This window comes from Hemitrygon akajei, unplaced genomic scaffold (genome assembly GCF_048418815.1).
Source record: "Hemitrygon akajei unplaced genomic scaffold, sHemAka1.3 Scf000254, whole genome shotgun sequence".
NCBI lineage: Eukaryota > Metazoa > Chordata > Chondrichthyes > Myliobatiformes > Dasyatidae > Hemitrygon > Hemitrygon akajei.
The window spans coordinates 46652-62651 of record NW_027332134.1 but is presented as its reverse complement, the minus strand read 5'-3'; the positions used below and the strand labels follow the sequence as shown (position 1 = coordinate 62651).

The 16000-nt window shown below is 41.5% G+C and overlaps 1 protein-coding gene across 1 annotated transcript; it reads left to right on the top strand.

The window, feature by feature from the left end:
• The first annotated feature begins 2006 nt into the window (after positions 1-2006).
• Positions 2007-15985, top strand: LOC140724495 (uncharacterized). The gene is made up of 3 exons (XM_073038941.1): positions 2007-2057; positions 4565-6323; positions 13475-15985. Exons 2-3 carry the CDS (start codon positions 4977-4979, stop codon positions 14447-14449), a joined length of 2322 nt encoding a protein of 773 aa, XP_072895042.1. The 5' UTR covers positions 2007-2057; positions 4565-4976; the 3' UTR covers positions 14450-15985.
• Positions 15986-16000: the final 15 nt, after the last annotated feature.

Sequence of the window (16000 nt, the reverse complement as noted above, 5' to 3'; positions counted from 1 at the left end):
CCAAGTCACAGACTGATGAAGGGGAGGAATGATCAATTTTGATACAGAGAGGGAAGCAGAGAGTTTGATATTGTGCCTGATGCCAAAACTGCGGTCAGTTTGAAGATGAAGTATTATTCCTCCAACTTGTTTTGAGCTGTAACACTGTTTTTATCCGAAGGCACCATGGAGATGCTAGAGAACACAGCGCCCCACCCGCTACAAGGAGGGAACGAACACGTGTCCATGTCCGTGATCTGACTTGATACATTGCCATGACGTTATAGCAGTTTGACGTCATTCATCGCAGATACACCAACAGCTTCGCACTGGGAAGCGGCCGTTCACCTGCTCCGTGTGTGCGAAGAGACTCATTCAGTTAACCCGCCTTGTGATGCTCCGGTAAGTTCACAATAAATAGAGGCCACATTTCTGTCCGGAGTGAGCAAAGAATTTTACTCAATCATCCCAGCTGCTGCATCACCAGCAACTTCACATCAGGGAGGAAGTTCAGATCAGCTCCGTGTTAAATGTTTAAACATCACGGTGACTGAAGGCAGCTGCAGGTTCATGAGGGACTGTTACTGTCAGATTCTGCAGTTCTTGCGGCTGCTCATCGCACCCAGGACTGAACCCTGGTCACTGAGCATTGGAGGAGTCTGTTCTGCTGATGTTAGCCTTAAACTAGACTGGTGTTTAATATTGTGGATCTGTGAAAGATAAATCAGTTCTGTATCAAATCCCGTGTCTCAGGTACTTACTGTCTCTACCACACTCAAAATGTACACTAGAGAGTCCACTCGGCCCATCTGGTCATGGCCCATGTTTCTGTTCCATATCAGAATATCAAAATCTATCCCTGCCATTTCCCTATCACTCTCCCTGAGATGACAGGTTGCAACGAGTCACCACTCCGTGGGATAGGAGATTTCCCTTGAATTTCATTGAATCATAGAAATCTACAACACACTACAGACGCTTTGGCCCACAGTGTTGTGCCGACGATGTAACTTACTCTAGAAACTGCTGAGATTTTACCCAACCGCATAGCCACCTATTTTCCTAAGCTCCATGTACCTATCTAAGAGTCACTTAAAAGACCCTATTGTATCCGCCTCTACCACCGTCGCTGGCAGTGCATTCCACACACAGACACCACTCTTTGCTTAAAAACCTTAGCTCTGACATCTCCTCTCAAGCAGCTTAAACCTATTCCCCCTCGTGTTAGCTGTTTCAGCCCTCGGAAAAAGTCTCTGATTATCCACACGACCAATGCCTCTCATCATCTTATGCACCTGCATGATTTTCTCCACACTGAATAAGACGATGAGCTCACTGTGGTTTTGACGTTCTTCAGGGCTCTGGACGAAGTTGGTTAAACTCCTTCTCCGCTCTTTTCAACGTTTTGGGTCACTTTCACCAATTTTAAAGGACTGTGCCTCAGACAGCTGGGTTGTTGCAATCGTTACGTACCAGCAGCAATAGATCATTAATGGAGTCTGGTTTCGCTGTGAAAACCACTAGCTTTATCTGTATCTACTCCAAATATAAAAGATTAAACGAAATAAACAGAAGTTAACAGTGTTGTGCGTATATATAGCTCCCAAACAATCAATCTTGGGAAACAATGCTTAAAGTTGTAAGATGGTAAAGTAGAAAAGCTCAGTAATCCACGAAGTAAGTGAGTGAGAGGAGAGATTTGTAAATCCACTCGAAAATGTAGCATTTTGTGTGTGTGTGTCTCTGTATTTCCAGCAACTGTGGAATCTCCTGTGTTTTATATCTGCATTTTACTTTGGCATTGGATAACGTTGATATTGAGTATATTGTTTATGGGAGCTTTCGGCGTTAAAACAACTGCAGATTTTTCTATGCACACACGAAAAAAATGAGGTATGAATATTGAACCAGAGCCTGCAGAAATATTTAATGGCACCGTGATTACCCATAAGGCCGTGCGTTTAAAATTTCGCCGGCGCTGAAGCACCGAACAGATGCGCAGGCGTCAGGGCTGATGACGTCACCAAGTATCACGCATGCGCACGGTACACAGAAGGCCTTGGAAATAGCGTCTGCGGGTAAGATCGATTCTCTGTGTTTTTATCTTAAACACCGACTCAGGGACGATTCCTGTGAACTGCGGGCACCGTAGTCCGCAATCCCGGGACCGTCCTGCTCTCTCCCCTCTCTCTCAGCCCCACGGTCCCCGGGGAGCTTCCGGCTGATGAGGGAATGGGAACCGATGGATCTCTCAGACAGAGCTGAGCTCCAGCTGTCTAAATGCAAGGATTAGGAACTCGGAGAAAGGGAACAAAATCGTTTATATCACCAGTTGAGAAAATCAGCTTTGTTCTACCTCCAATCACAAACAAGAGAAAATCTGCAGATGCTGGAAATCCAAGCAACATACACAAAATGCCGGCGGAACTCAGCATTAGTACTCTGTTCCATAGATGATGCCTGGCCTGCTGAGTTCCTCCAGCATTTTGTGTGTGTTCTTGTAATGGACTTTTCTAGCGGTGAGAACATGTTTTGTCCAATTCTGTCTAGGTACCTAGTGATATCAAACACCTTTGCCCTGGGCAACAAGTAGCTTTCAGATCACAAATGTGCCAGACTCCAATGAGACAGACTACTGCCCTTCCCTTCATATTCATTGGCATTGCCATCACTGAGTTCACCACCGTCAGTCATTGGGGGAGGGTTCAGGGGGAATAATTATGTAGAATACAGAAACTGGTGTTACCTGTGTGTATTGTGGTGATGCAAAAGTTGCTGGAGAATTTGCAAGTGGGAAGAAGTGAATTGATATTTGGAAATCTGACTTTTTAAAGCATAGTTTAGCAAGCAAACCACATATGGACAATGTGCAAAAGCTTTGGTGAGAAAATCCTTCATTACCCATTACGAACCCAGAGGAGATCAAAGTTCCTATTGACCGTGATTTGCTAGCTGTGAAAATGAATACATCTCTATATAAAATTCACTGTGCACATCTTATCACTGGGTAAAAAAATGCACAGTACAATATTTATCTGCACACTGGATATTACAAATTAGAGGGGATATAGGAGGGAAGGAGGGGAGACCTCCAGTTTCCCTGATGCCCTCACCTACAAGATGTGCATCTAGCTGCAGCTTGTAACCCGGCACTTTAACGAGTTGGAACTTGAAATGGATGAATTTTGGATCATCCAGCAGTTGGAGGGGGTGATAGATATGACATGAAGAGAGGTGAGTTACACCCAAGGTGCAGGACACAGGAAACTGTGTGAGATTCAGGAAGGGGAATGAGGTTAAATAGCCATCGCAGAGTACTTTGTTGCTATCCCGCACAACAGCAGGTGGACCACTTTAGACACTGTTGGGGGCAATTACCTGACAGACGAAAGTCAAAGGGGTGATAGGAGATTTGTTAGTTAGGGGAACAGACCAAGAGGCAACTAATATCCCAGTGATAAGGCTTGCTGGAGGTAGTGCGGGGGGGGGGGGGGGTGATGTGGTTTAAATAAGTTGTAGGGGGAATGGGAGCCAGAAAGACAGAACATATAGTGGAGAGGGTGAATTGAATTGACTTTATTACAAATATCCTTCATATAGATGAGGAGTAGAAATATTTACGTTACGTTACCATCTAAATGTGCAATGTGTAATTTAAATTAACTCATAATAATTAGTTTGTACATAGGACAGTTAGGAAAACAGAAATCAATTATTCAGTCTGATGGCCTGGTGGAAGTTGATGTCCCGGAGCCTGTTGGTCCTTTTGCTGTGGTACCGTTTCCTGGATGGTGGCAGCAGGAACAGTTTGTGGTTGTGGTGAACTGAGTCCCCAATATCCTTTGGGCCCTTTTTACACAAATCTATACCTCTACCATCCAGGCTCCCATCCAAACTTCTTTTAAATAGTAAAACCGAGCTCATATTCACCAGTTGTGCTGGCATCTCATTCCACACTCTCACAACCATTTCAGTAAAGAGCTTTTCCACATGTTCCCATTAAATTTTCACCTTCCCCACTTACCCATGCCGTCTAGTTGTCACCCAACCTCAGTGGAAAAAGCTGCTTGCATTTATTTACCCAATCTTCTTCCTCATGATTTTGTAGACTTCTGACAAATCCTCAAAGCAATGTGTAATTTCCTTGTTTATGTTTAGAGCCTTTTTTAGGTGTATAAGATGATGAGGGACATTGATCGTGTGCATAGCCAGAGGTTTGTTTTCCCAGGGCTGAAATGTGTGGAATGCACTGCCGGCTTTTTCGGTGAGCGTGTTTCAGTTATTGTGGGGCCAGGCAGCTCAGTGGGAACAGGGAATAATACCAATGGAGAGAGTCAAACTGAGCCAGGTCACAGATTGGAGATGGCAGAAATGCCCCATTCTTATAGAGACAGGAAGAGCATCAGAGAGTTTGATGGTCATTCCAGATGCCAGCACTGTGCCCAGTTAGATGATGATTTCTCTGTCCAACTTGTGTTGAACCTCACTGTAACTGTGTGATGTCAGATCACACCTTGACAACTCAGTGATCTCATCTGAAATGTTGTCCTACACCCACTGATGGATTTTGTATATCTTTTTACAGGTTACAAATCACAAGGTATTTCTCTATGGGAATCTAAAACACAACACACCAGTTTTGCTGTCTCTGTCCAGATATTTAAGAAGTGGAGCAAGCGATTCACTCGATCATCATTCCTGCTCAGACTGCGGAGAGGGATTCACTCTATCATCTGATCGACTGGCACGCCTGTCATTTTCAATGGATAGGGGGTGCCCATTCACCTGCTCAGACAGTGGGAATGGATTCAGATGGACATTTCAACTGAAGGGACATCAATAAGTTCACACTGGGACAAGGCCATCCACCTGTTCTGTGTGTGAGAAAGGATTCAGTTGGTCTTCCCACCTGTGGACACACCAGTCAGTTCACACTGGGGCAGAGGCTGGTCATTTACTGAATTTGTGTGGAAGGTTTTACTCGGTCATCTGACCAAATGGTTCACCAGCAAGTCCACACTGAGGAGCGGCTGTTCACCTGCTCAGACTGTGGGAAAGGATTCACTAAGTCATCTAAACTGAAGCTACATCAGAGAGTTCACACTGGGAAGAGACCATTTACCTGCTTGGACTGTGGAAAAGGATTCACTTGCTCATCTAAACTGAAGGTACATCAGCGAGTTCACACTGGGGAGAGGCCATTCACCTGCTCAGACTGTGGGAAGGGATTCACTCAGTCATCCCACCTGCATGCACACAGGTCAGTTCACACGGGGGAGAGGCCGTTTACCTGCTCATACTGTGGGGAGGGATTCATTTTGTCATCGCAGCTACTGAGACACCAGTTAGTTCACACTGGGGAGTGGCCATTCAACTGCTCAGTGTGTGGGAAGGGATTCACTCGGTCATCCCACGTACACAGTCACCAGCGAGTTCACACTGGGGAGAAGCCGTTCACCTGCTCAGTGTGTGGGAAGGGATTCACTCAGTCATCCACCCTACAGAGACATCAGCAAGTTCACACTGGGGAGAAGCCGTTCACCTGCTCACTGTGTGGGAAGGGATTCACTTGTTCACCTGACCTGAAGGTACATCAGAGAGTTCACACTGGGGAACGGCCATTCAGATGCTCAGACTGTGGGAAGAGATTCACTTGTTCACGTGACCTGAAGGTACATCAGAGAGTTCACACTGGGGAACGGCCATTCAGATGCTCAGACTGTAGGAAGGGATTCACTTGTTCACCTGACCTGAAGGTACATCAGAGAGTTCACAATGGGGAACGGCCTTTCACATGCTCAGACTGTGGGAAGGGATTCACCTGCTCATCCCAACTGAAGATACATCAGAGAGTTCACACAGGGGAGCGGCCATTCACCTGCTCAGACTGTGGGAAGGGATTCACTAGGTCATCCGACCTATTGGTACACCAGCGAGTTCACACCGGGGAGCGGCCATTCACCTGCTCAGTCTGTGGGAAAGGATTTACTTCGTCATCCCACCTATTAGCACACCAGCGAGTTCACACCGGGGAGCGGCCATTCACCTGCTTAGACTGTGGGAAGGGATTCACTCAGTCATCTGAACTGAAGGTACATCAGAGAGTTCACACTGGGGAACGGCCGTTCACCTGCTCAGACTGTGGGAAGGGATTCACACGGTCATCTAAACTGAAGGTACATCAGCGAGCTCACACTGGAGAGAAGCCATTCACCTGCTCAGACTGTGGGAAGGGATTCACTCAGTCATCTCAACTGAAGGTACATCAGCGAGTTCACACTGAAGAGAGGCCGTTCACCTGCTCAGACTGTGGGAAGGGATTCACTCAGTCATCCCAACTGATGGTACATCTGCGAGTTCACACTGGGCAAGGCCATTCAGCTGCTCAGACTGTGGGAAGGGATTCACTCAGTCAGCCCACCTACAAGCACACTGGTCAGTTCACACTGGGGAGAGGCCGTTCACAGACTCAAGCCTGAATTATCCCTCTGTGTAGACGCTACAGTGTAGCATACACAATAGCCCACGCAAGTGGCCTATGCCGTTGTGAGCATTTTTACTTGTGAGTTCGTGTGTCTGCGTTGCTCTGGCAAAATGCTAGTTGGTGTTGAGGTTCTATGGCACTGTGTTGAATTGACTCGTGGTGTTGGGAACAATGGCGACTGCTGAGTACATTTTGTTGGAGTTGGAGCTAATCGATGTTGAACAAGAGTTACTTTTATTGAAATTACTGCAGCGCAGAAAAGAGAGAAGTTTTTCCATTTGTTAGTGCAGTTCGTGATGTCCAAAGCGATGTTTGTGGAAATTTATTTGCATGAATTTCATGTCATTTGCCATTCTTTATAATATACCAATGAAGAGTTGTACAAATGTAAATATTTTCTGACTTCCTCACTTAACCTCTCCTTGATTTGGCCCATTTTCCAACTTCGAAGCAACAGGAAATCCCTGGGAGGAAATGTGTTGCTACCAAGCAGACCGATCACAGTTCCCGCAGTCTGTGATGCACAGTCAGCGGGAGACGCTCATGGAGTGAGTACTGTTTTAGATTCGCTCCATAACCTTTACTTTTTTTAACCTTTGATCACCCTTATCTAACTTATTTTTACCAACACCAAAAGATTCTTGCTATTTTCTTGGGCTTATTGTTAAGAGTTTATTGTGAATTTTTGAAGATATGCAAACAGAAATGGCTCTTAGATCTAAAGGACGAGAACCTGGGTGCAACCTGAATGGTAATGGAAAGAAGCAAGCTCATCCGCAACGCACTGAATTAACTTATGAACTGTTTATGGAGGTTTTGGATAAAAAATTCGATGAACTACAACAAATTTTTAAACAAGATATAAAGGCTTTTCAAGATGATATGGTTAAGATGGATTTATTAATTAACCAGCAACAAGTTCTTATCGCGTCTCTGTAAGAAGAAGCTCGGAAACGAGATTTGACAATTGAAAAATTGCAACAGGATTTAATTTCGACCACTAAGTTGGTGCAAACACTTAAAGCCAAGAGTGTCGACTTTGAGAATTGGTCCAGAAGACAGAACCTACGTATACTTGGTCTCCCAGACGGCATAGAAAAAGACGACCCTTCGAAATATTTTGCTCAACTTTTAAAAGATGCATTCCCACGGTTTTCCCAGATAACTCCCCGTTACTTGATCAAGCACATAGAATTTGGCGTTGTTCATCGAGTGCTCCAGCTAAAAATTCAGTTGTAATTGTCCGGTTTCATTATGTACACGACAAAGAACAACTTATTCGTGTGGATCGGCGGGTTGGAATGGTTAAATTTCGAGATTACCGTTTCCGTTTGGTTGAAGATTTTAGTCCTGAAGTTATGAAGAAAAGGCTTCTTTTTAAACCTCTGATGTCTGAATGTTATGAGAAAAATCTAAAACCTGCGTTCTTATACCCTGCAAAGCTTAGAATCTCTCCATCGAATGCTCCACGCCAGGTTTTCCTTTCTACATCTGAAGCGAGAAAGTATCTGGAGGAGAACTTCCCTACTGGTACAGACACTAATCTCTAATAAATGAGTGATTCTGATCGTGTAAGATGGTTTTTGATTCCTCAAACCAGAGTTAGTCTCTGGTTATTGGTGTAGGTTTATCCTATACTTTATATTTAAGTTAAAGTGTGTTTTCGTTATATTAATCGCTCTGTTTTATACACTTTAACCATTATACTATATTTTTGACTATTATTTTTGTTCCCTCGAAGGTATATTTTTAATCCTTCGAAGGTGAATTCTTTTTTATTAAGATGGTTTTTTGGAAAAATATTCTTGGTTTTGTTTAAGATGGCGTTATTTTTGCTTTTCTCGTCTTCTTCCTATAATGCATCACTTATCATAGTTTAAATATTTCTTGATTTGTTTGGGTTATAACCCGATTTATAAGCTTTTAGTGATTTTATTCTTTTTTTTACAACTAAGTATATTAAGAAGTATGGTTTTTAGTATAGTGATTATAATTTTTAAAGTTGGGGTGGTTTTTTTATATATATCCTTTATATACAGAGTGGTCTTCCGCTGATATGGGGGTAGAATTAGTCTCATTTTTTTTCCTTTTTCTAGCCATATTTTGGCTTTTTTTCTTTTTCTTGTGGGGGTGGGGGATGGTCTGTTTTCTAATTTAATTTTTCTTTTACCAGTTTGTTTTAGTTTTTTCATTTGGGCTGTTTTTGAACTACAGATATGTCTACGGTGTCGTCACCTCCGGGTCCGCTCTTTATTTTTGTTCCTCTTCCAGGTGCATGAGTTTATAATTTGGTTAACCCTTTTTATACCAAAGGGTTGATTTTAGAAGCATGGCTCAGACCATTAATTTTGTGTCTTGGAATACTAATGGTTTAAACCATCCGATTAAATGAAAGAAGATTTTCAAAGTATTCCAAAGACTTAATGCTCATATCATTTTTGTACAAGAAACTCATGTGAGGAAGGAGGACAAATATCGCTTTTTTATCTCTTGGCGGGGTCAACAGCATCATTCGAATTCGAATGCCAAAGTTAAGGGAGTTTCAATTTTTATTGACTCCTCTATTGCATTTATTCAACACGATATCCTTTCGGATATGAAAGGTAGATTTTTGTTAATTACGGGTTTACTTTGTAATAAAAAGGTTGCTATGGTTAATGTTTATGCTCCAAATGTGGATTGTCCTGATTTTTTTAAGTCCTTATTTACTTCTTTACCTAATCTAAATGAATATAAGTTAATAATGGGTGGTGACTTTAATAGTTGTTTAAATCCTTTGATGGACAAATCTATATCTATTCAGATTTTACCGAATAAGTCGGCCACTTGTATTAACTCCTTTTTGACTGATAATGGAATTTTTGATATTTGGAGATTTCGGCATCCTAACGACAAAGTGTTTTCTTTTTTCTCACATGTTTATCATTCTTATTAGAGAATTGACTATTTTGTTATTGATTTGTTTTATTCCATCGGTAATTGGTTGTAATTATGATATTATAGCTATCTCTGACCATGCTCCATTAAAACTTTCTATTAAATTTATGGATACAGCTTCTAATGTTAGACAATGGCGATTTGACTCTAACTTATTGCAAGATCCGGACTTTATTAAATTTATGAAGGAGCAGATCGATTTCTTCTTTTCAACTAATTCCACGGATGATATTTCTTGCGGAACACTTTGGGACACTTTTAAAGCGTATATACGTGGACAGATCATCTCTTACTCTGTTGGTCTGAGAAAATGCATTAAGAAGGGAACTCTTTTATTGGTTGATAAAATTAAAGAGATTGACAAGAAATATTCGATCACTCCTAGTAAGGAGCTTTACAAACAAAGGGTTGAACTTCAAACGGAACATAGTTTATTACTTATATCTCCGATTGAAAATCAATTAATGAAAACCAGATCTGATTTTTATATACATAGTGATAAATCGGGTAAACTGTTAGCTAGTCAGTTGAAGAATGTTTTGGTTAAACGTCAAATCACTAAGATTTGTCAGCAGAATGGGGATTTGACAGTTAACCATGATGAGATAAATAAGTCATTTCAAGACTTTTATACCTCCCTGTATCAATCTGAATTCCCTCAGGATCATAATACCATGTGTGATTTTCTTGGGAAATTGAATTTTCCAAAATTATCCGATGATCTTTCAATATTAGATACTCCTATTACGGATGCACAAATTAAAGGGGTTATTTCCTCAATGAATTCTGGGAAAGCACCAGGTCCAGAAGGGCATACAGTAGAATTTTTAAAATGTTTTTCCGCTACTCTTTCTCCTTGGTTATGCAGGGTTTTTGAAGAAGCAATGAGATTGGGGAATTTGCCACAATCTTTTTATAGAGCTTCCATTTCTTTAATACTGAAGAAAGATAAAGACCCTACTGACTGTGCATCCTATAGACCAATATCTTTATAGAATGTGGACTCCAAGATCTTTTCCAAGTTACTGGCTTCCAGGCTGGAGAAGGTATTACCCCAAATTATTTCGGAAGATCAAACCGATTTTATTAAAAATCGCTATTCTTTTTTCAATGTTAGGAGATTACTGAATATTGTTTATACTCCTTCACATAGCACTTCAGAATGTGTTATTTCATTAGATGCGGAGAAAGCATTTGATAGAGTTGAATGGCCTTACTTATTTTATGTGTTGGAGAAGTTTAATTTTAGTCCGACATTCATTTTTTGGATTAAACTGATTTATCACACTCCAGTAGCCTCGGTGTTTACTAATAATCAAAGATCTCCCTTCTTTCGTTTATTTCGGGGCACTAGACAAGGTTGTCCTCTTAGCCCATTACTATAAAACATTGCTTTAGAACCTTTGGCAATTGCCATCAGAGAATCACAGGATATTTCGGGTATTAATCGTGGGACAGATATTCATAAGGTATCTTTGTATGCAGATGATTTATTATTATTCATTTCTAACGCTGAGAAATCTATTCCAGCAGTTCTATCATTGTTGGCTCAATTTAGTGAGTTTTCTGGGTATAAGTTAAATCTTAATAAGAGTGAATTGTTTCATTTGAATAGACAGGTCCCAAGTTATGGAAATTTACCTTTTAAATTAGTTAATGACTCTTTTATTTACTTAGGGATTAAAATCACAAAAAACCATAAAGAATTATTTAGGTTTAACTTTTTACCTTTAATTGATCAGATTAAAAGCTTGTTTACTAAGTGGTCACCATTATCTTTATCTCTGATAGGTAGGATTAATGCTAATAAGATGGTTATTTTACCTAAGTTTTTATATATTTTTCAAGCGGTACCAACTTTTATTCCGAAATCTTTTTTTACTAATGTTGATTCAAAAATTTCCTCATATATATGGCAGAATAAAAATCCCAGGTTAGGTAAAATATACTTACAGAAGACAAAGAAGGAAGGTAGGTTGGCATTACCTAATTTCAGATTTTATTATTGGGCAGTTAATATTAGATATTTGTTATGTTGGTTGAAAGACTGGGATGGATCTTTTGGCCCTCATTGGGTGAGGTTGGAAATTAAATCGGTACCAGGTTATGCTCTGGGTTCTATTTTAGGGACTTCTCTCCCTTTTGCTCTTTCTAAATTGCCGAAACGAATTGACAACCCGATAGTTAAACATACTTTACGTATATGGTTTCAATTTCGGAAATTTTTCGGGTTGACTCAATTCGTTTTAAATATTCCTATTGTACCTAATTGCTTTTTCCACCCTTCAATTATAGATCAAGCTTTTTCGGCTTGGAAAACTAAGGGATTACTAAGATTTTCTGATTTATTTTCGGACAATTGTTTTATGTCTTTTGAGCAATTATCTAATAAATATAATGTGCCTAGAGTTCATTTTTTTTTTATTTTTACAGATTAGGCATTTTTTAAGTACGGTACTTCCTACGTTTCCAAATTTTGTGTCTTCAGATATTTTGGAGAGTTTGTTTGAATTAAACCCTTTTCAAAAAGGGCTTATATCAAAACTTTATAATGTAATTATGAAGATACGTTCAGAGCCCCTTTATAAGACAAAAAATTTTTGGGAAATAGAGCTTAATCTTATTATTCCTATTGAGAATTGGGATAGAATTCTTCAATTAATTAATACATCATCTATATGTGCCAAACATTCATTAATACAATTTCAGGTCGTACATAGGGCCCATATGTCCAAGGCTAAATTAGCTCATTTTTATTCTTATATAAACCCTATTTGTGATAGATGTCAGTTTGAAATCGCGTCTTTAACTCATATGTTTTGGTCATGTCCGCTTTTGGAAAAAATATTGGAAAGATATTTTTGATATTATCTCTGCAGTATTGTACATCGATTTACAACCCCATCCTATTACCGCAATTTTTGGTTTACCAATGATGGACTCACTTCATTTATCTTCCGCCTGTCGAATGATTGCATTTCTCACTTTGGTGGCTACAAGATCTATTTTGTTGAATTGGAAGGAAATTAATCCTCCCACTGTATTTCACTGGCTTTCTCAAACTATGTTATGTTTAAATTTAGAAAAGATTAGAAGTCATGTACGCGATACTTCTATTAAATTTGAAAAGATATGGAGACCATTTATTCAATATTTTCATATGATGTAATATGACCCTGTTCCAAGCTTATTGGATTTTTCAGCTTTAATCTTATTTATGTTGAGAGGATCGGAATTGACGGCACTGATGATTATGTATTCTTGTGAGATATTATAAACAACCCTTTTTTTTCTTTTTCAAGTTTTTCTTTTTTCTTCTTTTTTTGCTTCTTTTTTCTTCTTCATTAGCTATCAGTTTAGTCAATTTCTCCATTCTTATAGAGACAGGAGGAGCATCAGAGAGTTTGATAGTCATTCCAGATACCAGCATTGTGCCCAGTTAGATGATGATTTCTCTCTCCAACTTGGGTTGAACTTCACTGTAACTGTGTGATGTCAGATCACACCTTGACAACTCAGTGATCTCATCTGAAATGGTGTCCTACACCCACTGATGGATTTTGTATATCTTTTTACAGGTTACGAATCACAAGAAATTTCTCTACGGGAATCTAAAACACAACACATCAGTTTTGCTGTCTCTGTCCAGATATTTAAGAAGTGGGGCAAGCGATTCACTTGATCATCATTCCTGCTCAGACTGCGGAGACGGATTCACTCTATCATCTGATCGACTGGCACGTCTGTCATTTTCAACGGGTGAATGCCCATTCATCTGCTCAGACAGTGGGAATGGATTCAGATGGACATTTCAACTGAAGGGACATCAATAAGTTCACACTGGGACAAGGCCATCCACCTGTTCTGTATGTGAGAAAGGATTCAGTTGGTCTTCCCACCTGTGGACACACCAGTTAGTTCTCACTGGGGCAGAGGCTGGTCATTTACTGAATTTGTGTGGAAGGTTTTACTCGGTCATTTGACCAAATGGTTCACCAGCAAGTCCACACTGAGGAGTGGCTGTTCACCTGCTCTGACTGTGGGAAAGGATTCACTAAGTCATCTAAACTGAAGCTACATCAGAGAGTTCACACTGGGGAAAGACCATTTACCTGCTTGGACTGTGGAAAGGGATTCACTGGCTCATACCAACTGAAAGTACATCAAAGAATTCACACTGGAGAGAGGCCGTTCACTTGCTCAGACTGTGGGAAGGGATTCACATGCTCATCTAAATTGAAGGTACTTCAGCGAGTTCACACTGGGGAGAGGCCATTCACCTGCTCAGACTGTGGGAAGGGATTCACACAGTCATCCCAACTACAAGCACACAAGTCAGTTCACACGGGGGAGAGGCCGTTTACCTGCTCATACTGTGGGGAGGGATACATTTTGTCATCGCAGCTACTGAGACACCAGTCAGTTCACACTGGGGAGAGGCCGTTCAGCTGCTCAGACTGTGGGAAGGGATTCACTCAGTCATCCACACTAATAGCTCACCAGCGAGTTCACACTGGGGAGCGGCCATTCACCTGCTCCGTCTGTGGGAAGGGATTCACTTCTTCATCTGAAGTGAAGGTACATCAGAGAGTTCACACTGGGGAACAGCCGTTCAGATGCTCAGACTGTGGGAGGAGATTCACTTTGTCATCTCACCTAATGGTTCATCAGCGAGTTCACACAGGGGAGCGGCCATTCACCTGTTCAGACTGTGGTAAGGAATTCACTCGGTCATCTCACCTATTGGCACACCAGCGAGTTCACACAGGGGAGCGGCCATTCACCTGTTCAGACTGTGGTAAGGGATTCACTCGGTCATCTCACCTATTGGCACACCAGCGAGTTCACACTGGGGAGCGGCCATTCACCTGTTCAGACTGTGGTAAGGGATTCACTCAGTCATCTCAACTGAAGGTACATCAGCGAGTTCACACTGGGCAAGGCCATTCAGCTGCTCAGACTGTGGGAAGGGATTCACTCAGTCAGCCCACCTACAAGCACACTGGTCAGTTCACACTGGGGAGAGGCCGTTCACAGACTCAAGCCTGAATTATCCCTCTGTGCAGACGCTACAGTGTAGCATACACAGTAGCCCACGCAAGTGGCCTATGTCGTTGTGAGCATTTTTACTTGTGAGTTTGTGTGTCTGCGTTGCTCTGGCAAAATGCTAGTTGGTGTTGAGGTTCTATGGCACTGTGTTGAATTGACTCGTGGAGTTGGGAACGATGGCGACTGCTGAGTTCATCTTGTTGGAGTTGGAGCTAATAGATGTTGAACAAGAGTTACTTTTATTGAAATTACTGCAGCGCAGAAAAGAGAGAAGTTTTTCCATTTCTTAGTGTAGTTCGTGACGTCCAAACCGATGTTTGTGGAAATTTATTTGCATGAATTTCATGTCATTTGCCATTCTTTATAATATACCAATGAAGAGTCGTACAAATGTAAATATTTTCTGACTTCCTCACTTAACCTCTCCTCGATTTGGCCCATTTTCCAACTTCGAAGCAACAGGAAATCCCTAGGAGGAAATGTGCTGCTACCAAGCAGACCCATCACAGTTCTGGCGGTCTGTGATGCACAGTTACATTTTCGTAAGGTGCGCATTAGGCTACGGCATACGGTATGGCCTAGGGTGCCGCGTCAGGTACGTGGCTATGCGGAGCGTATGGCGTAGCTTACACGGTGAAGCATAATTCAGGCTTCAGTGTGTGGGAAGTGATTCACTTGGACATCTCAACTGCAGAGACACCAGCGAGTTCACACTGGGGAGAGGCCGATCTCATGCTCAGACTTTGGGAAGAGATTCTCTCAGCGAAATCAACCTGATGTGCATGACTGAGTTCACACTGGGGAGAGACCCTTCACCTGCTGTATATTTCGGAAGCGATTCACTCAGTAATCTAACCCTATGCAACTCTTGCTTCAGCTCGCAGCTAAATACAGGGGGTGATAACCCCCCAGCCCGGCCAAACTGAAGAAATCTTGTTTGGGTGGATGTTGTGTGATGTGTGCCCTGTTACAAATCAGTACCCTGAAATAACAAACAGTACACAATATGTGAATAAATGACTGAGATGTATAATTCTTACTTTGACTAGATGATTAGTGAAGTAATCAAAAAGAAAGAAAAAGGGCCCACGCTCTTCTTCTCATCTCTCGCCAGCAAAAGGCCATGAAAATCTCTCTTCCAGACTCACAAGGAAGAACATTTCTGTCATTGGATAGCCGAACACTCCAAAACCCTGTTATCTCTAGTCTTACCCTAAACATTGCTGCTGCAGAGAAGCCATTAACTCAGCAGTGAAACATTGCAGAGAGTCCACTGACACACTACCGGGTTCACACTGGGGAGAAAGTTTCAATAAGCTGCATGCTGGATATTTGTCCATCATCGTTGCTGAATGCAATTTCGAGAGTGATTGTAGGTGTTGAACTCTGCAATTATTGCTGCTGCTCACCACACCCAGTTCTCCATCCAGGTCACTGGGCATAGAAGGAGTTTCTTCTGCTGCACATTCACTTTTAATAGGACTGGAGTTTAATATTCTGGATCTGTGACAAATAAATCAGTTCTATTTTAATCACTATCTCTGGTACTTA

Excerpts from the sequence above, each read along its gene's own strand:
- LOC140724495 (XM_073038941.1), top strand. The coding sequence starts at position 4,977 with ATGGTTCACCAGCAAGTCCACACTGAGGAGCGGCTGTTCACCTGCTCA. Across the intron at positions 6,324-13,474 it reads CTCAGTCATCCCAACTGATG|CTACATCAGAGAGTTCACAC; the intron begins GTACATCTGCGA and ends TCTAAACTGAAG.